Source organism: Oxyura jamaicensis, chromosome 3, assembly GCF_011077185.1.
Source record: "Oxyura jamaicensis isolate SHBP4307 breed ruddy duck chromosome 3, BPBGC_Ojam_1.0, whole genome shotgun sequence".
Classification (NCBI taxonomy): Eukaryota; Metazoa; Chordata; class Aves; order Anseriformes; family Anatidae; genus Oxyura; species Oxyura jamaicensis.
The window spans coordinates 84023471-84045926 of record NC_048895.1 but is presented as its reverse complement, the minus strand read 5'-3'; the positions used below and the strand labels follow the sequence as shown (position 1 = coordinate 84045926).

The following is a 22456-nucleotide window of genomic DNA, read 5'->3' as shown; positions in this document are numbered from 1 at the left end:
CAAATGGCAGGAAACCTGATGCGGACAGAAAAACAAGTTTACCCTATGTGCTTTAGGTAGGTAGAGCTGTTAATAATAAAAAAAATCCCGGGTCTTCCCTCATCCAGAGAGCCATAAACCTGACGGTTAACTTAGTGGTTAATATTACATTCATGTTAGGAACAACTTTAAGAATTTATGAAGTTTTACTAGAAAGTTTCTCTTCATTCCAAACTTGCAATTTAGTTACTGCGCAGATTATAATAATTTGTAAGAATTATATAAGATTATAATAAGATGAATGAGGAGGCTATTCCCCATCCATAGGAACATTTTCTTTATGCTCCAGTAGTTCTCCCAGATCTGATATTGTTTAGGTTCTTTCAGGATTAAAAGAAAATACAATAAACATGCTTTTCTCGTCAGGGAGTCTTGGGGAGAGGAGATGAAAAATACAGTTTGGGTGTATGGAGCACTTGGAAGAAAAATGTACCATCTTGAGCGTGAGAACGTCATGTTGAGAACAATTTGAACTAGAGCTGCTACTTCCAATATTCAGGTTGATTCACATGTACGAATGCCTTGGAAACAGCAATCAGAGAGGACTTGAAAGGAAAATCTTACCCTTCAGCTGTTTATAATTTCCAATTTACTTGAACTGCTCTTCAGAGGTGTTGGTTATTCAGTGGGGCAAAAGAAATCTGGATTGACCTGGAACAGGAATCCCTTAGTTCTTGTTCTTCACAGCTACCTGTGAAGACAGGTATCCTTTTCTTCGGGCAGCACTGTGGTCATTACTGCTTCAGATATTGACTTTTTTTTTTTTTTCTAAGTGATTTTTTATTTTTTATTTTTATTTTTTTCCCAAGTGAAGCTTAACTGAAATTCCTGTAAAAGTGAAACCGTGTATGAAGACTTATTTCTCATTTGGCAGTAGTAAATAGTAAAACTTTTGTATGGAGGAAGTTGGGCTCCGTCTTTGCAAAGCAGAGTGCTATAGCAGATTTTGCAATGCCAGAGGAGGGAGCAGATAATGTATTTTACTGTGTGCAAATTTCCTTTCTGACCCGTTTTTCCGTCACTCAGTTTTGTGAAATTACTTTTTTTTTGGCTTAGCTGTGTCTGATTGCCAAAACATGACTTCTTGGGTTATTTAAGGAAAAGGATGGAAAACTGCCATGGAATTAGCTGTTAATTAGTCAAAATTCAAATTAATTTTTCTTCTACCCGAGGTGTGGGATTAGAAAAGTCTGAAGGTTGGATAGATTGTGTTAAATTATGCTAAGGAATACATTTAGTAGATGTGCATCTACAAAGAGTCCTAGATATTCTAGGGTTTTCTGCACAAACTCCCCAGTGAATACTTAGCAAGGAGCTAGTCTGCTGGGATTTCCTTGTCTTTCCAGCCCTTTATTTTTCCTTGTGCATCTAAGATTGTTGCCCTTAAATACAGAATATATTTAGTTTGTTGGAATCCTTTATTTGACTTGTAATGGGTATTTTTAATGGAAGTTATTGAGATCAGAGAGACAACTGAAATGGTGCCTATATAGATTGCCGATTTATTTATTTATTTTAAGATGCTTTACTTTAAACAAAAGTGATGTACAAGTATCTTAATAAACAAATGCCTTTAAGTAAATCAACAGTGCTACCCAACCCACCCAAATCTTCCAGCATAAGCTCTTACAGAGCAAAAGGCTGCAGAGAGCTGGAGCCTTGAGTGATGTGTTAGTATATAGAAGATTTTATACTGTTTGAACAACTCATTTTTGGAGATAAATTAAGACCGGAACATGTTTCACTGCAGATACTGAAAGCTGAAATACTTTTTTCCTGACAGCTTGGAATAAATAAAGAAGAAGCAGGCCAAAACATTAATGCATAATAATCGACTACATATGCCTGTAAACATGTGTTCTGTTAGGTTGCTATGAAACTTCCCTCTTGGAGGAGAAGATGACTGTAAAACCGAGTTAAAGCTGTTGCCCCTTAGGCAGAGGATCAGTGGTAATTTGAACATTTGTGAGGTGCTTAACTCTTTGTTCCGAAAGTCACACAGACCAGTCTTGTTTTTATTCAAATAAAAATAGTTCAGAGGGGGAAGAAGGAGTTCTTTTTAAAAAATGGCTTTTAGTCAGCTACTGCTTTTTTTCCTCAGTATTTTTTCAGATTTACCTGCCGTGTATTTATTCACTTTCTTAACACGCATCTGATCTTTCCGAGTTGTTGGGATGGAGGCATGAGGAGAAGCATCCATTTTTCACATAGCCCCGTGTGCCATCTTGTTTAGCTAACTGCATGGATAAGGGCACCAACATGTTGGGATGCTGATAAAGCCGGGCGGGTTGGTTGCAGTGGACAAAGGCATAACGTCTCTCTTCAGAGGCTGTTGCATGTGAGTTCAGATAGTGCAGAGGTTTTACCGCCACCTGTAGTGAAAAGCCATCTTGCTGAGTCTGCGCTCATTTGTTTTGAGCTGCTTGGCTGATGCAAGTAATAGGGGAAGGGTACATTTTAGGAAATGTTTCTTCATAGGTACAGAAATGAAATATGAAATGACAAAGTATCTCTGGCTTACTAGTTTGTTTTAGATTTCAGCTGAGTGAATGGTTTGCCAAGATTGATAAGATTGACTTCATCAAAATGATGTCCTTTTCACATTTGAAGAATAAGTAAAAATACATAGGGTTTAAATTTTCAATGTCTAAATATTTTGTATTACTTTCATTAATGATTTTCTTATGGCATATATACAAACAGGAGGCTAAAGTCATACCATAAAAGTTTTAGTGTTCAGGGAAATTAGTAAATTTGTTTTATCCTAACAATGTATATTATCTTCAATCTTAAAAGGCTAGCTTTTATGTAAAACAAATACTTACTGAAGCCTTATCCAAGGCTTGTTTTCCCATCTAATGAAAAGAAAAGGAGTTTTTTAGGCTTTGCTTGTAAGAAGGGGTCAATATTATTGTTTTACATCTTAAATAGAAAACATTACTGAGTAATGAATCTTACTCATTGAGAATTACCTGACTCTGTCTTTACTGCTTTAAGCTATAGTACCTCAGGGTTACACCTTTAGTTCTGAAAGCCCAAACGAGGTGCTTCAGACTGCCCGTTTTATAACTGTCATGGTATATTTCATATTTGCTTTCACTGATTCTCACTTGGTTTATTGTACTCCATTGATAGCAGCATACTGCCTCTAATTTAATATCTCAAAATATTTTCAGCAATTTTATTGGGATGTCTTTTATATTCAGAATCACAGGAATATTAGTGTGGTAGATCTAAAATGTTTTTAAATTCATTCATCTACCCCAAATTGATATTAAACAATTATTTTTGAAGTTCTGGTAAAATACTATGTGAAAACTAATTTTACAAGATTGTTCAAATCCATTTAAATTTCAGTGTGATATAAAATTATTTATAGAACCAATACATGAGGCTGTTTCAGTGTACTTTGAAAAATCCATTCTTAAATAATAAGGTTAGGTAAGCTTTGCATGATTTGACTTTTCCTGGGCAATTCTCTGTTTACTTTATTATGTGACTGCATGCATTGCCAGCCTGTTTTATCCTCCTGTCTCTGCTGTGTCCATGACTTGTCTTCCAGTGCGGTGTTTGAGAGAGAGGAATTGCGACCAAATGGAATAGTATACCCCAGAGGAACAAGAAGTTGAAATGCAAACTATGTCCTAACCATCCCTTTCCCAGCTACTTACTGTTAAACTGGTTTTCAGGCTCCCATGAAATGCAGTGAATTAAAACAAAAATAAAAACAAACAACAAAACCCACAATGTTTTGGAGATTTCCGTTTGCCTGTATATGATCAAAATGCCATGTGAGTGAATAAAAGTGAAATGCATCGAGCTGCCAATAGACTTCTATGAAGGAGGGAAGTATAATTATGTCTTGGTAATGTTAATGCATTCCTAGCCTGGTAAAATATGAGTTGTTTTAAATTAAACAAACAAAACACCATTAAACGCATCAGTGAAAGAAGGGAAATAAAATGTCAAATTCAAGGCATGCTAGACTGAATATGGAAGAGGGGAAGAGATGTTTGTCAGCTGTTGCAGATGGAAGTGGGTCTGGGGACAGCTCTGGAGGCTGAGTGCGAAGAAGGGCTCCCTCGCAGTGGTGAGGCCTGGGGGCAAATACGCATTTGCATAGGTGCTTTATGTTCCTCTTTCCTGGCTAAATATTACTTAGGCTGAAGAAAGCTGGTTGATCATTGGATTCTACAGGTCCTGATAAATAAAAATGTTGATGTTAAATGGAGGCCTGGATTGCCAAGGCCGCTACAGGAGGTGCTATCTGTGGCCAAGGCGTGTTGCACGTGGGGGAATGGCCTCGGGAGCAAGGCGAAGGCCACAATGCTTGTCAGGGGAGGAATCGAGGACGACTTGTACAGTGTGTGGTTGCTCTAATTTCAAAAATCGTCTCATGTTCTAGTTACAGAATTTCTTTTCATGGCACTGTTTTCCTTCTCTGCCCTATGGATTAGTTTCCTGATCTACTGATTCTGCAGGAATGGGGCTAGGTAGCCCTGGAAGCCAGAATTCCTTACTCTGCATAGGAAGAGGAAAGGCCTGATGTGACTGAAACCTTCCTCTTTTGTCAGCTTTTAAAGGAAGACAATTCCTGTTTGATGCTTTTTGAACTTTTTTTTTTTTTTTTCCATTTTGTTAAATTTCTCAACGGTAAAGCCAATAAATGATTGCTGTCTATGGGAAATGACTATAATTGAAGACAATAAAAACAAGCTACAACTCCTATGAGGATCTTGCCCACTTCTGGATTTCCCAGAGTATTCTCTTTTTCTCTGGGAACCTTTTGGGGCCGGGGATGTTTTTATGTAGTGACATTGCCAGACAAATTGATAGTTCTAGTAAAGGGAGAATAAAAATAGGCAGGCTAGTCATGCTACTGAGGAAAACTGGTAAAATAATGCCTAGCAACAATAAATGGCAGTGCTATGAAGGTATCTTGTGCTATTATTATGCTATTTTCAGGCTGAACAACTTTTGAGGATAGTACCTGCAGAGATTATTTATTACTGTTTTTTCCAGGAGCTTTGAAATGAAGTACAGCTGACCCACATCTGGAAATTACTTAGACCAGCTTGCTCATAAATCTTGTATATGAGAGCTCGTCGCTCTTCCCACTTGTGAAATGTTCTGAGATCTGCAGGGCACTCTGCTCTGATTCAGAGTTGATTGGGATAATATTAGATGGGTGTTTGGCATCCAGACGGCAAAAATAACTTTAACAAAATTGCTTTTGAAGTATTTGGAATTAAATTTTAATTGCTGAGCTAGCTGTGGTAACATTCTTCGTGTCTTCTGTAGGAATGGCAATACTAAGAAAGTCCATACAAGTCCTAAGAAATGAAAACTAGAAGTTTCTTGGAAATTAATTTATAAACAAGAAGCAGCCCAGTGTACACGTGTCTTAAAAGTATTGTAGGTCACAGGGATCTGTTTCAAACACAGATGTATAAGAAATGAGTCAAAGTCATGGAAGTTCAACATCAGTAATTTCAGAAAAAGTGCTTTCCCTCAAAAAATACAATTTTTAAAGTTCTTTAAAGTTTCTTCTGTCTTGTTTACAAAATTGTGGAGTGTTCTGAAATTGTGGTAGCCCTTTGGACATGTGATGACTTGCATAGCCTCACTGACACTACCAATGTTCTATATCATTGGATGGCTTTTTTTTTTTTTTTTTTTTTAAACTTACCTTAAATGAATTATTATGGTAATGTTCCTGTTGGAGTGAGAGAGGGAGAAATGCAGAGGGAGAGCCAAAAACTAATTCCTGATCTGTCAAACAAAGTAACCCTTGAAGTATGAGACTCAAAGCACCATGTAGAGCACACGGACAACACACGAGCAGTGACAGTGCTATGCTGGGTGATGTGTGACGATGAAAGACACATACATGAAAGATTTGTTAAACGTGCCTCCCTGTATCATAAATACAGCAGTGGGTAGTGATTTTGCTTCTATCATCTGTTTCTGAAACCTCCTGTTAGCTTTCTTTTCTCCAGTTTATTAACTTGCAGCTATTAAAACAAGGAGTTTTCAGAATAATAACTTTTCCTAACTATTAATTCATTAATCTTTCTTTTATTAGTTATTTATTTAGTGGTTAGCAAGCTATTGTTTAATTTACTCCATAGCCACTGACGTGCTCCATGCTCAATTTTTTTTCCATCTAGTTTGAAGTCTTGGCATATTCATACACGATGCTTTTGTGGAAACCTGCTGTCCATCTCCAAGTGCTCTAAAAGAAAAATCTAATAGCATCACTAGGTTCTGTTTGTCTGCTGAGGGAGTTTGCTACTTCTGGCAAATACTTTAAATATGTCTTATAGAAGAAATTTTAATGTTGTTTCATCTTCCTCCCCCTCCTTGTTTTTAATTTCATGAACTAAACAATTTTATATTTACCTATTAGACTGATGCATATTTGGAATCTGAAACTGGTGTAGCACAGAAATATGTCAGAGTTAAAACGACCTTTTGCACTCTCAAAGGGCAGATGCAAAACAGAATTTGTCTTGTGCCTCCAACAGCAGAAACAGCTTTTTTTTTTTTTCCCTCTTGCCTTGGAGATGAACCAAATTATTTAGGAAATGCAGTCTTAATTTACAAAAGGCTGGTTAGACTGGGCTCTGCTGATGGGGATTGTCAGGAGTATACTCTCGATAAATGCCTTTGTAGAACCATGTCCATTTAAGTATGGAGAGATCATTTTGACTGTCTGGATTAAAAAACAAACAGTTGAAGGAACACTACTGTTCTGTGTTGTGAGCTTTCTTAATACTTGTAAGCATTTTTTATACCTCCTGTATAAACATGGCAATGCAAGTTTATCTGTATCTACATCAGAAAAAAATATTTTCCTTGAAGTGCTAACAGGAATATTGTAAATTACTTAAACTGTTCTTATCTTGTATTTTGTTTCTCCTTGTTTTCCTCTGAGCGGTTACAAATTAACATGAAATTATCCTTATCTGTAATGAGTGTTTATGATTGCTACATCTAAAGAGCCATATGCTTAATTGAAGAGGATTTGTTTATAACTTGAGTATTTCTGGGACTAGGTTTTCCACTTAGAACCAGTGTATTAAAGAAATTGTTCTTGTTTTATAGGTAAAGATAGAGTTTTCAATACGCCCTTGTGTGAGCAAGGAATTGTTGGATTTGGTATTGGAGTTGCTGTTGCAGGTGCTACGGCCATCGCAGAAATTCAGTTTGCAGATTATATTTTTCCGGCATTTGATCAGGTTAGTACTCAGAAATTTGAATGAAGTGAAATGAAATGTTATGGGTTTATGTTTAAATTATTCTTCTGTTCACATTAATATTGGTTTAAATATATATTTTTTGCAAAAATATCCACAGATGTATTACAAATATTTATGCATACTTTAAATAAACAGGAAGATACCAGGGCCAGGTTGAAGTCCTGATTAACTAATGTAAATTAAAGATGTGGTTTGAAGCAAATGTCTGTCTTTGATTTTATTATTGGTTTTGTGGCCACGTTGGCTTAAGCAGCTTTAAATTCCCCAGCTGTGTCTTCCCCACACCATCTCTCACTTCTTTGTATGATTGCAGCCAACCACGTGGCCACATGATAAACCAGAAGTTTAAATGGGGCTGATGGACTGTCTGGGAATGGGGAAACAACTGGGCTATATGGCTACACTTGAGGCCTGGGTGTTCAACTTGAACATGCTAAATTACTGAATCGCTTGCCTTGGAAAATGTTTGCCTTTCTACTGACTTAGAGGAATCCTTTGCTTCTGATTTGGTTCTGTGAATTCCAAGCATGGAGTAGATGATGTATTTACATCTCATGCATTGGAGATGTTTAATTATATGTATCCAAAGGTATTGGATGCTACTTCTGTATATGGAAAGGGTTTTTTTTTTTGTTTTCCTTTCCAGATTGTTAACGAAGCAGCAAAATACCGTTACCGCTCGGGAGATCTGTTTAACTGTGGAAGCCTCACCATCAGAGCCCCCTGGGGTTGTGTGGGTCATGGTGCACTGTATCACTCTCAGAGTCCAGAAGCTTTTTTCGCTCATTGTCCAGGAATAAAGGTACAGTAATTCACATTTGACAAAGATTGATTTTGAATGAATCAGAGTAACCAGACTAATGAGTCTGAGTGCAGGCAGGGAAAGGAGGATTGTAGACAGTACACTGCAAAAAATCTGAATATGCTAATTAAGTAGTGTTAGAAGCTTGCTATTTATAAAACTTAAACTCTATTGAAAGTTTGAGAATTTGTAGCCATAACTGAAACAAACTTCAGCAGACGTAGCATTTCGTCTTTGTGTGCTTTTTGCACTGAAATTGTACATTCCACATTTGTTTGGTGTCTAGCATTGTACAGAAATTAAAAACTAACAAATACTGCTTTCCTTTTTTTTTTTTTTTTTTTTCCTCTCTGCATCTGCCATCTTTAGTGCATTATAAAATTGATATGAATGACAGTGACAGGACAAGAGATATTTAGTGCAAACTGAAACACAGGAGGTTCCCTCTGCACGTCAGGAAACACTTCACTGTGTGGGTGGGTGACTGAGCACTGGCACAGGTTGTCCAGAGAGGTCGTAGAGTCTCCCTGCCTGGGCACATTCAAAGCCAACTGGACATGGTCCTGGGCAGCCTGCTCCGGGTGGCCCTGCTGGAGCAGGGGTTGGAGCAGATGGCCTTGAGAGGGCCCTGCCCACCTCAGCCATTCTATGACTGTGGATGATAAATTGGGGCAAGCTTTCAACATGAGAAAGTGGCGTATCTTGAAAGTTGAGTTTCCTAGCATTTCGATAGATAAGTTTCCTGGTAAAGATAGAGGGGACGGATCTGTTAATCTCTGATTAATCAAGCACTGTTTGCCAGTTCTCATTTTTTTCTGAGTAAATTTGGTGTCTATGGACTTGTACTTTTGGATTAACTGGCATCCAGTCCATTAAGAAATGACTCATAGCTTGATTAATGTGAAGGTCTTAAGCAAAAGCAGTATTTGTATTCTGGAGACACATGTTCATTCTTTATATTTTGTTTAAACTTTTGCCTTAATATTATTTAGGTGTTCTAAAATGTCAGATATGACTTTTTTTCTTTCCTTTTTTTTTTTTTTTTTTTTTTTTTTTAAATAGGGAGGCCATTTCTACTTGCTTCTCTTTAATTAAATAAGAGCTTGTATCATTCACATTTTATTGCATGTTATTCACGTTTTATTTCACGATATTTGGGAAAGGGAATACATCTTTTTTCTCTGAGGTGTTTGCATACTAAACTTGAAAATATTTCCCTACATAAGACAAAAGTAAACTACAAAGTCTCTTGCCAGGTACTTGAAGCAAAGGGTTTCTTGAGCTTGTTCAAAAACTAGAGTAGTTTACTATGGCATAGAAGAAAAAGGTAGAGCTGGCATCAATATCTTAATCTTAGAAAGTGTCTAATATATGCTGGTCTTTGTTGGTCAATCTCGAATTTTCATATTGAACAAAGTGCTGAGGTTTTGTAGTCCACTGTGTTGATTAAAACCCTTTCAAGGGAATGAGGGGAATTCGGAGCTGCTGAAGAGCTTGAAGGAACCCAGGCAGAAGTTCCTTGGGTAATGTGCTAAAATACATTGCGGCCATCCCAGTTAAAGGGCATACTAAATTTGGTGGAATTGCTGGAACTATATACTAATTTTGGATGCACACAGAAGTGTATTAGACCCTTGAATTTTGTATCTTTGTGAAAACAATGTTGCTTCTTTAATTTTTTTTTTTTTGCAAAGCTGTTCATTAATGCAGTTAATAATATTTGAAACAGTTATTGCTTCTTTGCTGAAATTGAAACCTATCTCTATTTTATATAAATGTGCTAGTAGTATAATAGTAATATTAGTGAAAGCTTTTGGCATCAAAGTTGCAGGCAATTTTTAAAAATGAACAAAAACAGCCCTTGATGTATAAATCCAGCAATGCAAATGAAACTTTGGTCCAGATGTACTTGCAGAAGTCCTGTGTCTGTGCATACTTTGTAAAAATCATAGGAAGAAAGGCCACATATTGCAAATCTGGGAGGGTAGGAGATACCATGGGGAGGATGGTTAACGAAACTACCCTCTTCTTACTAAGCTCTGTGGTTCTTAATGGCTGAAGATTTTTATACTCTGTTTTACTTAAGTGAAAGCAGAGGTTTAATTTTCCTAAGCAAAAGAAGGTTTGTATGACTTGGTCTGTTCAAGGGAAGGACTGTAATCATTAGTGTTTAAGACAGGGCTTGTTGAAGTGAGGAGGACATTGTTAGATCGTTGTATCTTGTCTACTGTTGTAAGGAGGTATGTCTTAATGGATACAACTGTCTTAAATTATTATGATAATTCTCTGTTCCATTGGAAGACTGCACCAGGATTTTTGCCATCACAGCTAGAAGCTTTCTTTTTGGTTCCAGCCTAAATTTCTTCTTAACTTGTATCTTTAACTTATCTGTCCTTCATCTTCTCTTTCATGTGCTAAGAGCAATTGTTTTCTCTTTAGTCATTGTTTCTTTTTAGACTAAACAAATCAAACTATCAAAGAGACGTTAAACAATTTCCAAAGCTTTTTTTGGCATCTGTTTTGATTCATTTCCTTTCAAAGCTGTTGATGTAGTCATGAAGTATTCCAACTGACTTTCTAGCAGCAATTTTTGCAAAAGCACTAACACTTCCTTGACTACAAGATTGTCTTTTAAGGCTGTACTGCATAGTGTCCTAGTTATCCTTTGAGCAAATAATACATTCGGATCCTTCTCTGAATTTCTACGGCTGAGTTCTAAATTTATAACAAAAATTTAGTCCATAGATGTGCGTCTTATCACTATGTGAACTGGTGCTCTTGACATCATTCTCTGTATTGGTGGTGACTGAGCTCTCGAATAGATTTCATTTCCATGCTGTGACTTAATTCACAAATGAATATAGTAAATAAAGTCTGTCCTAAAAATGATCCTGAAGGAGCTGTGCTGATAATTTTCCACGTCAAATGTTTTTTTTTGGAGTTTAAACTGATTGCTTCTCCCTTGCTTAGAAAAATCACTTATCCAACTTATTTGAGGTGATAGCTGATTTGGGTTGTGTTCTGACTCTTCTGTTATATTTATATCATTAAATGTTCTTACTCTAAAAAGTCTTTTAAAGCCTTGCAAACTCCTTGTTAGGTGCTAAATTAACGTAACTGTAGTTACGTGCTGTGTATGTGTGTTGTTTTTTTCTAATGCTTTCAGTCAGAGGTTGCCACATCTTCCTTCACAGCTATAAAACGTTTACTAGTAGTCTTGACCCTGCCTGTGCCAGCTTTTAGAGATCTCTGAGATGTAATTTAGCTGGCCCTTCTGATTCGAGGGATTTGAGCTCTCTTGGCTTTTATTTTTGTTTAAACTGACATTTTGGTGATTTCCTGATCATTAATTAACTCTTCTTTTGGAAAACAATTGGATTTTTTCCTTCCAACTATTACATCTAGGGGCCTTGCTTACAGTTTTGTTTGGATATTCAGTGTAATATTGAGGAAGCTTGTAGGAGACTTGTACTTTAAATAAACTATCTTAAAAATATTTTTGCAGGTTGTTATTCCAAGGAGTCCTCTTCAGGCCAAAGGACTACTGCTTTCATGCATAGAGGACAAAAATCCATGCATATTCTTTGAACCTAAAATACTTTACAGAGCTGCAGGTAAAGATTTATATTGCTGTGTTTTCCAATAAAGCAACACTTATATTTTGCACATGTATTTCCATAGTCACATCTAAATTGATAATGTAGCAGAAATCTTGATTTGCACTTGTTTTGCCTTTAGCTGTGTTTGAGAGGAAACATGAAAACCAGGTAAGATTTCTAAGCTTGAATACAAGGATGAATATTTAGTCTGATTTATATTTGGTGACCTTTGGAAGTAGAATGCTTTGTACAGTCTTGTGTTTAAAAAAATGAGAAATAGGACTAAAAGGCATTATTCCATATCAAATTGAGTTGTGGAAATATAAACAAGACCAAGTCCATTCAAGTATGGGAGATGAGTAGGCTGTACATTGAACAGTGAGCATTTAATAGTTAACGAAACTAAACCTTAATTCTTCCAAGGGCAAACTTAATGTTGTTAGCATGTTGATTTATGGAGTTGCTTGAAGGCTTTTTTTTAATGGAACATGACAATATACATTTCACAAAAGTTAAACTGCTTTTGTTTTCGTGACTCTAGATATTAAAATAAATAGCCAGATTTGTTTTTATTTTTCCAAAATAGCTAAACATCATCACCATTATTACAAAGTTAGAACTTCTTTGAAGTGCTTCATTTCAAAAAGTCTAGAAAATCTGCCCCTTAACTTCTTATGTTATTTGGAAGGAAGAGTTACTTTTTTCCTTTGTTTCAGTCGTGTGATCTTTTTGGTTGAATGAAGTTTTATTCATTAAGCGTATCGTTATGCATAACATATAAGAACAATTTGAAGATGATAGTGAGTGTGTTTATTGTAACGGTACACTTGTTACTTCCTTGGGACTGGAGAAGCAGTGCTGACAATAGAGCGTAGAGTGAAAAAAAAATACAAGTGGAGATAGGCAGTGTCTGCGTGAGCAACTAATGAAATAGAACCCAAGCCTTCATTTACTTCCATGGTCCTAATGTCATATAGTATGTCAACTATTCTAGATACTCTCAGTACAATTTATAAATTAACTCTTTGAGTGGACTGAAGGTGGGTGAAAGACCAAATATTCATACTTTTCTTTGGACCTTCTAACAACACTTTTCAATTAGTGCATTCAATTTGTTAGGAAATTTATCCTATTTCTAAAGAAGAAAACCAAATAAAAAGACGGGAAGGATATAAAAAAAGACATTAAAGCTACAGAAAAAGAGCAGAGTAACTTGGGAGCAAATACAGTATTTGCTGGGGAAACTGCTGCTTTGCTTCTGTGCTTTCATAACAGACCTTGGACTCCTGTTAGCAAGGTATTTTTAAAAGTGCAACCATTTTTAGAATGATGTGATGAGCCCGAAGGGTGTCAAATTAAGATCAGTATGTTTTGAAAGCTTAGAGTAATTCAGCAATAAATGCCTCTGACTCTTCGTTGAGATGAAGTTGTTTGTAAAATTAACTCAAGTATTAGAGTCCAGTTAAACAAACAAACAAAACAAAGAATGCATCTTCCGACATCCCTGTTCTTTGTTTTTGGTATTTAGAAGTCACAATCACAGACTGCAGAGTTAATAAAATATTTGCTTTCATAGTGGAATGAATGACTTGCATCAAAAATATTACACAGCTATTGAGAATATAGTGAGGTTTTTATGTATGAAGGGCTGAACGATAAAATAGTTGCTGGGGCTTCTAGTGTACATAAATTACTCAAGTGATTGAAATCTTGAGTGAAGATGTGCTGAATATAGTTTATATGGTTAAGTGGTTAATGTGGTTTATATGCTGGTCAATAACCAACCACAGCATTGCTGCAAGATGATCTTAGTAATATCTGAAATGTGGTGATTTTCCCCTGTATTCTCATGGCCTGTTTTTCAGACATTACCTATATTTTTCTCTTAAGATTTCTAAGAACTTCAGTTTAATGATCTAGGCTGAAATTTATAGTACTTTTGTGCCACCATGTGACAGTTACAATTGTGGCTAGCTTCTATTCTGTCACTTTAAGACAATTTGTGATAGTTTTTGTATTTGTACAACGTAAAGCAGGGTTATTTTATTATGTGGAAGGGTTTTGATGTTGTGTCTTTTCCCTTCTGCCCCTTCTACCCCTGCCCCCAAACCTTTCCTTCTGGCATCATCAATTCATTGTCCTGGTTGTTGAGCTGTTGTTGTAGGTTTGATCAGCATGAAGCAGAGGAAAACAGTAGTGTCTGGGAGTTTTAACCTCTTATAGTATTCTTTCCTGTGCTGCTGGCCATGGTCAGGGTTTCTTTTAATTCCGCTACAGAAATGAATTGGTCTGGTTAATTCAAAATGGACCAGGGTTTTCTCGATTATTTGGTCCAGATGCAGCAGCAGTAAAACACAAGACTGATAAACAAGAACAAGATAAATGGTGGAAGGAAGGATTTTAAAATGTAACTGTCTTGTGTTTTGAGTAGATTTTTTTTTTTTTGATATTCCATATGAATGTGTTCTTTCTAGTTAGAGAAAGAAGATGTTATGGATTCAGAAATGTGTTCACAGTGTAAGCTCGAGCTACCTGTGTATTTCTCGTCTCTTTCTAATATTGTCTCAAAATACTACAAGGTCTTCCCAAAGATGGGAGCATACATGCATTCCAAAACAAGGAAGACAAAAATATATCAGATGTGCTCTGCTTTATTATTATTATTATTATTATTATTATTTAGTTACTGACTTTACAGGAAACTTCCACTTTATTAATATACTTTCAGCAGAAAGACAGGGTATAAGTAGTATAATATGCACCACTAAGACTGGGACTTCATTGTTTCAGTGACTAGAGAAAAAAATTATATACAGACAAAAAATTTATTTCCATAATGATGGTTAAGATATTGAATAATGAAATTATTTTTTTTCTAGCTTCCTGTGAGTAGACATACTTGCTGCAGAGGACTTCATAACCAATGTTACATTGGGTTTATAGGGATTTTGTTAGAAAAAAGTAGGGTGTCAGGGGATAACGTGAAGTAGTAGTTGCTACTTGTACAATTAATGTAGATATTTAAGCTTTATCGTTCTACTCTAATGGATTTTTGACATTTCAGCTGAAAATTGTAAGGTTGGGTAGTCTTTAAAACACAAGGTACCTATTCTTGTTCACATCTGTGGAAGTTACTAATGGTTTATTTAAAAATAAATCAACAAAGCAAATCCATACTCTCTGCTTCTGCCCCCAAGTGTTGCTGATGTTGTGAAATTTGCTGTTAGAGGCTAGTGCTGGAAGATAATACATATCTAGCTTAGGATGTGTAAAATGAAGTTGCTTTCTGAGCAGTGTGCCAGGTCATTTGGTGTCTTACAGAGGTTCTTGTGCAGAACCAAACTTGTGATTTTGCATCTGATGCATACTTTATCCAGTGAGCTATAACAGCCCACCAATTGCTGTCAAACTGTATTTTCAAGTCCACTTATAATGTGCGGTTTGGGGGTTGAAAACAAAGCTTTTTTTTTTTTTTTTTTTTTTTTTCTCCAAGATTCAAGTGTATATTTTTATGACAGTAAAGACATTCTACAAAAATAAATACTCTTTAAGTGTTATGAAACATATGTCTCGTCTCCAAGGTAAAGCAGAGTTGTAGCACAAAATATTTCACTATGACTATCACACTGATGTTGTGAATGAACATTATCAAAGACAATTCAAAATATTTTTTGGAATAATGGACTTAGCTGGATGTCTTCCTAAATGAACACAGATTTATTTGTTCTGATATTTTGTGTGCTTATTCAGACATGAGGTAAAACTAATCATGTTCACAAAATAGCCATTCATTTCTATATGAGTATTTGCTATCCTAATGTGGCTTTGCCCACAGAAGATACAAGAACAGGCCTGAAGTCTTCAACTTAATCAGCCCTGGGAGAAAGGTGGGTGCCAAAGCAGTGTTGCAGTAGTGTCACCACGTTGACACTGTGATGAGCCAAGGGGAAAAGGCAATTTTCATTGTGAAGAACAACTTTGCAAGAATGCCTTGAAAAACATTTTCCAGTGCATTTGAAAAGTGACATGTTAACTTACACTTTTGATATCCAGGAGCACTAGTAACACAAAGAGGAAGGAGCAGGATGGAATTAAAGCAAAGATCTTAAAGTTTGGTTGCTGTTAATAGTAAGTATAAAAAGTTACAGACGAGAACTACAGTTTTGTTTGAATGAAATACAGTTGATAGGTTCCTACATATATATACACACACAAACACACTTTAACATTTTCTATGTGTGCATGTGTGTGTATTTGTATAGCAAATGTCTTTAAAACAACATAAAGTAGTAACTGGGTCTAAAGGCGCTAACCATGGATAGTCCAAGAAAAGAATGTTATGTCCAAGTACGTGCACTTCATCTTGATGTTCCCGGCACCTGAGAAGCAGCAGTACCAGCAGCTGAAGGCTAAATGTTGGTCCTAAGTTTAAGCAAGCTTAGGTCTGAAATTGAAAATCCCTGTAAGAAAATCTCAGAAGCAGTTTTGTAAATGCTTGCTTAGGAGCTTCTGTATACTTGCAGGATTGTTTTATTTGCTCTGGGCCCTGTAAAATGGCTGTTACTGCCACTCCTGGTGCTGAGCACCTTGCTTGCTCCCTTGCTGCTGTCCCCCTGCCAGTAGCTGATTTTGGGGGGACACACCATTCCCACCCCAGTGGCTGGGGCCAAGACCCCCACTCTCTCCAGTAGCTGACCCTGTGGAGCTGGGGCACCTGCAGCCCCTGTCCGTCTCCCATCCCTGGCCCAGTGTCTTGCCTGCTCACCCTTGTCTCTGGTCCTGGTGCTGAGTCCTTGCAGCACCCATCTGGGTGGAGAGTGAGGTTACACAGATGTTTAAGAAAGGCTTTAACAAGATAGGAGAGACTGGTGATCAGTCAGTCATATTGACTGGCCCTGTTTTACATGTATCTGGCCCCTGTTATATTCCTTTCTGTTTAGTCCCCCCTTTTTCCTCCCCAGTCCCCTTCCCTTGCACATTCCCTCCCTGGCTGGCAGAGTTCCAGCCACCCTGCTCCAGTGTCCTGGGCCTTCAGGCCTGCAAACTGCCTGTGTATTTGTAGTTCCTTGGCAGTCCATCAGTTTGTGCGGCTGACTAGCTTAATTTCTGATCTGTTAAAGTTTCTCTCCAAGTTGTGTCTCTGTACATTTTGTTTATGGTTTCCCCATTAGTATCATCCTATTGGACAAGGTCCTCCATCAGATACACTTACAGAAATAAACATTGCCCCATTCCCAATAGCTTTATCAGTAAATGGCTGGGCAGTCTTGGTTCCTGTGGCTGCCTCCCTTAACTTTGTTGGCCAGACTTATGTCAGTGGGTGTTCGCACTTAGTACAAGAAGAGTGGAAGCCATGTCTTTTTGCATTGGAAAGGTCCTTATCCAGACACCCTTAAAGGGTGCCCTTCCACATATCCTTACAGCAGTCATCAGAAGCTTTTGCGTATATTCATGCGCCTTGTATAAAATTAGAAAGCAGCAAGGAGATGCAAGCTTTTCTGAGAAAAAGTCCAGAGTTAAATACAAAAGTACACATACCAAGAGAATTCTGTTGCTGGTTAACTTAGGAGATTATAATGTTACTGGAAGTGCCATGGTGACGTCCCCCTAAATGTCAGAGATGCGAAGAAAATACCTGAATTAAAAAAAAGAAAAAGGAGGCTTTGATTTATAAAAAGTAGTTAACAACCTGTGCAGTGTCAAGAGCACATAATCACTACGAACCAAAGGAGAAGATGAGTCACCTTGACATTATCAGGTTTAGACATCTTGTGGAGAACCTACTCTGATGTTTTTTGACCTTTTCAGTTTCATTTAATTGTACTATATATGACATTGGTGGTGTAGAAATAAATATGCCTTGCATCGGTGGTTGTTATAGAGACAAGACAGGTAAGATGAGAGAACACATGTTTTCCTTCTGCTGTTCAGACTGCTCTTTTAAGAAGGAGCAACAGATGGTGCAGCCTCTTAAAATTAACTAGCGATGGCCCTCTTTCTCTGATTACAACTTTATTTGCTTTATTTGAAATCTGCTTTTTAAATATTTGATTTAAAATATTTTTATGTTCAATAATAGATGAGTAGGCTGCTTTGTATACAGACATCATTGTGTTTCGGTTAATTAGTAGGGAAGAAAATGCACAGAATAATTTCAGTGCTATTTTTCATCACTGTTAGTGGAGGGAGGAGTTTTGTAAAGGCATGAGCTGAGCTCATTGAAAGAATTTTTTTTTCAGAATGGTTTAGCTCTAATAAGAAATCAGTTAATTTTTGTAATTGTATGTTACATTTAATTTCCCTAAATGGATAAAACCATTACATAGAGAAGGAGCTCTTTTTATATGACTTGCACATTCCAGGTCTTCCACTGGTGCATCCAACTCCCTTCCAAACCTTCATATTCGTGTCAGTTGCCTGGGTTTCCAACTGAAGGTCCTGTGGTTTCTTTATAGGGTTTTTGTTCTCCATGTTCGTGACAATCCCATGAAAAGACAGTTACGTGATGCAAATTGGTTTCATTATATTTCAGAATCTTGCCTGTCTTTTGCCTGAGGGTTTTATGCTGGACAAAATCTGGAGCAGCTTGGTCTGCCTGGTCAGCGATGTGCAGTGAGCAAGGGCTGGCTGTGCCTTTCCCATCTGTCTTTCCCCACCAAAGATTCTTCTTGCCATTTGTTATTCAAATGAATTGTTATAGATTGCACAGATCATTTAATACGTTCAGAATAATTGTCAGCACATGATTTTTGTGCTATATTAAAAAACGCTTTGTTTAAAATAGAATTTTTTTTTATTTCCTTGACTGAATGGACATCTTCTAAATTAAGAAGTACCATAAAAAAAGTTCCTATTCTGTTATTAGTAACAATGGTTTAATTAATACGTATGCCTCCTCTGTGCCTGTTCAGGTAAAAGGAGATATCTCCAATGCAAACATAAGGAAAAAACTATTTTATTCGGTGTAAAACATAAGAACACGTTGCCAAGAGAGGTTGTGGTGTCTTCTAACCATGGAGATACCAAAAACCTGACTGACCATGGCCCTGAGCAACTGGTTCTCAGTGACCTTGCTGTGAGCAGAGAGCTTGGACTCAGTGAACCCCAGAACTTGCTTCCTACCTCAACCGTCCTGTGATTCTGTGACATTTGTAGTGCTTGTTTGCCATCTCTGGAGAAAAAATAATAAATGCTGTAATTGTAATTTAGAAAACTATTCACCACTTGATTTATTAAAAACTTATGTCCTAATATGTAAGCCAGGAAAGAACTGAAGTCATTTTACTTGTATTGGATCTGCTATACCAATTAGGGAAAATACAAGATGCTTAATTTTTCCTGTTGGAGTCACTCAGTAGGATTCTTTATCATAACTTCAAGAAGCAAATTAGGTCATCATTGATTCTAAATACTAAAAACTGACCTAAGATACTTCCATCTGACAACTATTAAATGGATGTTGAGTGAACCACCTTCAGTAGCTGTCAGGAAAGGCAAGATGCTTACTTCTTTTCTAGTTACTCTAACTGTGATATATTTTTGGTCAACTAATAACATTTTTTTCAAAACAAAAGTAATTGAGTCACTTAAAACTTCTATAATCACAAGTTCCCAGTGGCAGTCTTTGTGTAGGTTCTGAAAATTGTTTTTCCTACCACTTTAGCGTGAAACTGTGGAGCATCATTCTTGGTAAATATCAGGAGAGCACTGACAAATTTTTTTCTTGTCTGAGCATTAAAGTATGATTTCAAGGCTCTAATGCTTGTTTCACTGCATCAACTGCAGTCCGTGCTTGGGATTTTAATCAATTATAGCAGTGTCCATCTGCAAATCTGATGCTAATATCTTTGACTTGGGAAACATCGGGATTCATTACTACAGTAGTGTATACATGTATCTTTTTGGTATACTTGACAAGATAAATGAAACATTACACTGAATGCTTTCAGTATACAATATAAATAAAAATATTTTTAATCACCGCTAAACATTTGAAATAAGGAATAATAATGTGATTTTGGTCTGCTGTTTTAAATGGTATTACTATTAAAAAAAAAATAGTGTATGTTTCTTTGGGATAATACCGAATAGTAAAGGAATCTAATGCTTATTTTTCCCTTTGCTTTTATTTATTCAGTGGAACAAGTTCCTGTGGAGCCCTACAACATTCCACTGTCTCAAGCTGAGGTGCTGCAGCAGGGCAGTGATGTGACCATGGTTGCTTGGGGCACTCAGGTCAGTAAGGCTCCTTTAAGTTATTTGTCATCCACCAAAGCTTAGGTTAAGGGTTAGGGGCTGTTTAAACAGTGTTGTATTCGGACTCAAGTGTCAGACCATAAACTATGTGCATCTTCCATTGCTATGTGCTTGAATAAATGATTCCCTTTGTTTCTACTTACATGAAACCTGCTTTTTAATGAGTGAGTTTCTATCCATTTTTGGTTGAAGGTGACTCTGGAAATACAGGAGAGTTACTTCTACTGCACGTTAATGATTGATCTACAGTTATGCAAGTTGTATGTTTAAGAATGTGGCAGTGCGATATGACTGAGGAAAGGGAAGGACAGTTGAAAGTAGTATGCTGGAAGAAAAGCATAGATTTTTACAGCAAGATTTAAAAAGTAGTGCAATCAGTCTGGGGTTGCATTCATGCATAGAGTAAAAAAAAAAGCTAGAAATTTCGATAATACTAATAGGGGTAGTTTTGATTCTGACAGTTAATTTTCAAAGCTGTTCAAGAATATGATTCACCTCCCGCTGCTCCAATTTAGATGTGCAAATATTGAAAAACAAAAGGTTTAAAAAAAGAGAGAAAAAAAGCAAAACAAACAACAAAAACAACAAAACAAAATTCACATTCTTGTTCAAGAATTTTAGAAAACAAATTTTTGTCAACATTGGAATTACCAGAAAAATCTTTTTATTGTCTTTACCCTGTAATTTAGAAAATGGCTATTTTCCTGGCTTATTTATGTCTGGGAAGCTGGTAGAGGAGGGCATGTTATAACACTATATGTCACAACAACAGTGTTAATCTGTGGGGTTGTCTTTTTTTTTTTTTTTTTTTTTTCTCTTTCTTTGAAATCTGTAGTCTTCATTGATTTTCTGTGATGGACCAAGTAGTCAGAGAACTGGAAAACTCTTTTATATCTGTGGTTATTGCTACTAATCTTTGATACTTTGCACTGGTATTAAATTATAGACTCCTTCAATATCTTTACTTGTGTTTATTTCTCTAGCAGAAACCCGTTTCTACTTTTATCCTTGCTCTCTTCTGAAAGTACATGCTAATTTTTCCTAGATCCTTCATGCTCCATTTGGATGAAATCTCAGTGTTCGTCATAGTCCCCAAAACTGTAATGATAAATAACCATAAAGATGTTACGCTTTGAAGGTCACTTAAGTAATGGCTTGAAAGCTATCTATAGATATTAGAGTAATGCCCTGAGTTTACCCAGTGTACAGTAGAATGGAAAGGGCTCAGAATGACGTACTTTCAAGAAATGATGTGCAAAATATAAGCCAAGTGTTAAGACAGGCAGTTCTTTTGATGTGAATAGTAATAGGACAGATGTGCAGCCCTAATCCTATTTTAAGATCTGACCAAACCATGTCTGTGGCCAAATAATACAGCATGGAGGAATGCTACTTAGTGCCTCTGCCTCTATTCAGGAATTATTGGGCAGAAGTATGGGCATGTACATCATATGGAAGGTGTGTACTGTGCTGGGTTACACAACTGTTGAGCATACCTCTATACAGGTGCTTACCCCATAAACAGAAAATCCAGCATGTTTTGGACGTGTCAGACTTCTGCAGATCAAATATGTTCAGTAAGTTTGTGCTGAGGGTGTTTGTTTGTAGGCTCTGTGCATAAACTTGGAACTTGATTGCCGCATGTGCAGTAGGTCCAACAAATCCAGAGTTCATTTTCAATAAGCAGAGAGTGATTGCACATATACAGTGGTTACTTCTTCTCTGATTCTTGCATGCTAAGTAGTTGCTTGGCAGCTGCTGTTCTGGCTGGGTTATCTTATGCTTGCTTTCCTGAGCGGTACTAATGGAGGGCAATAAAGGCTTTTAGTTCCTCTCCAGTTGTGTCCAGTGTTTTACGGTCATTAACTAATCCCTATCCCCTGTGAACTAGGTAAACATTTTCCCTTATGTATCATAGAAACGGCAAAAACATCCTTCCCATGGGTCAGGTTGAAAAATACCAAACAAACCTTGTACAGCCACTGATATATTACAAGTCTAAATCAAAACACTGCAAGGTAATTCTTTTTACTGTTATAATACTTGTATTGTGATTTATCTTTAAAATGATAGAATCATTAAGGTTATAAAAGACCTCCAAGATCATCTGGTCCAACCATCCCCCAACCACCAATATTACCCACTAAACCATGTCCCTAAGTACCACAAACAGTCCTTTGGTATTTAGCTGTTCATGTATGTGTCACACAGAATGATATTTAAATCCTTAATCATCTGGTTTCACCAAAGATTTTTGTTCCATATGAAATTTAATGCTGCCCTTTGATCCCCAGGCAGCTGACACCATCTCACCATGTCCATATTGTTAAATGCTGTTGCCTTCCAGACCAAGGTGACCTCATCCAAACTGCTCGTCGGGGATGGTCCTTGGCTTCCCACCACTGAACTGGGTCTAGCAGTTGCTCGAGGGAGCTCAGCTGCCTCAGTCCAAACCTGTGTTATGAAGCGTTCCAACCCTCTGACAATAAGGACGATAT

At 36.9% G+C, this 22456-nt stretch overlaps 1 protein-coding gene across 2 annotated transcripts in view; it reads left to right on the top strand.

The window, feature by feature from the left end:
* BCKDHB (branched chain keto acid dehydrogenase E1 subunit beta) overlaps positions 1 to 22456 on the top strand; it is a 116617-nt gene that overhangs the window by 11299 nt on the left and 82862 nt on the right. For both annotated transcript variants that reach the window (XM_035322164.1, XM_035322165.1), the window contains exons 3-6: positions 7147 to 7280; positions 7948 to 8103; positions 11609 to 11717; positions 19840 to 19937. In XM_035322164.1, the coding sequence (XP_035178055.1) occupies positions 7147 to 7280; positions 7948 to 8103; positions 11609 to 11717; positions 19840 to 19937 (497 nt within the window). The remainder of the gene's footprint in view (positions 1 to 7146; positions 7281 to 7947; positions 8104 to 11608; positions 11718 to 19839; positions 19938 to 22456) is intronic.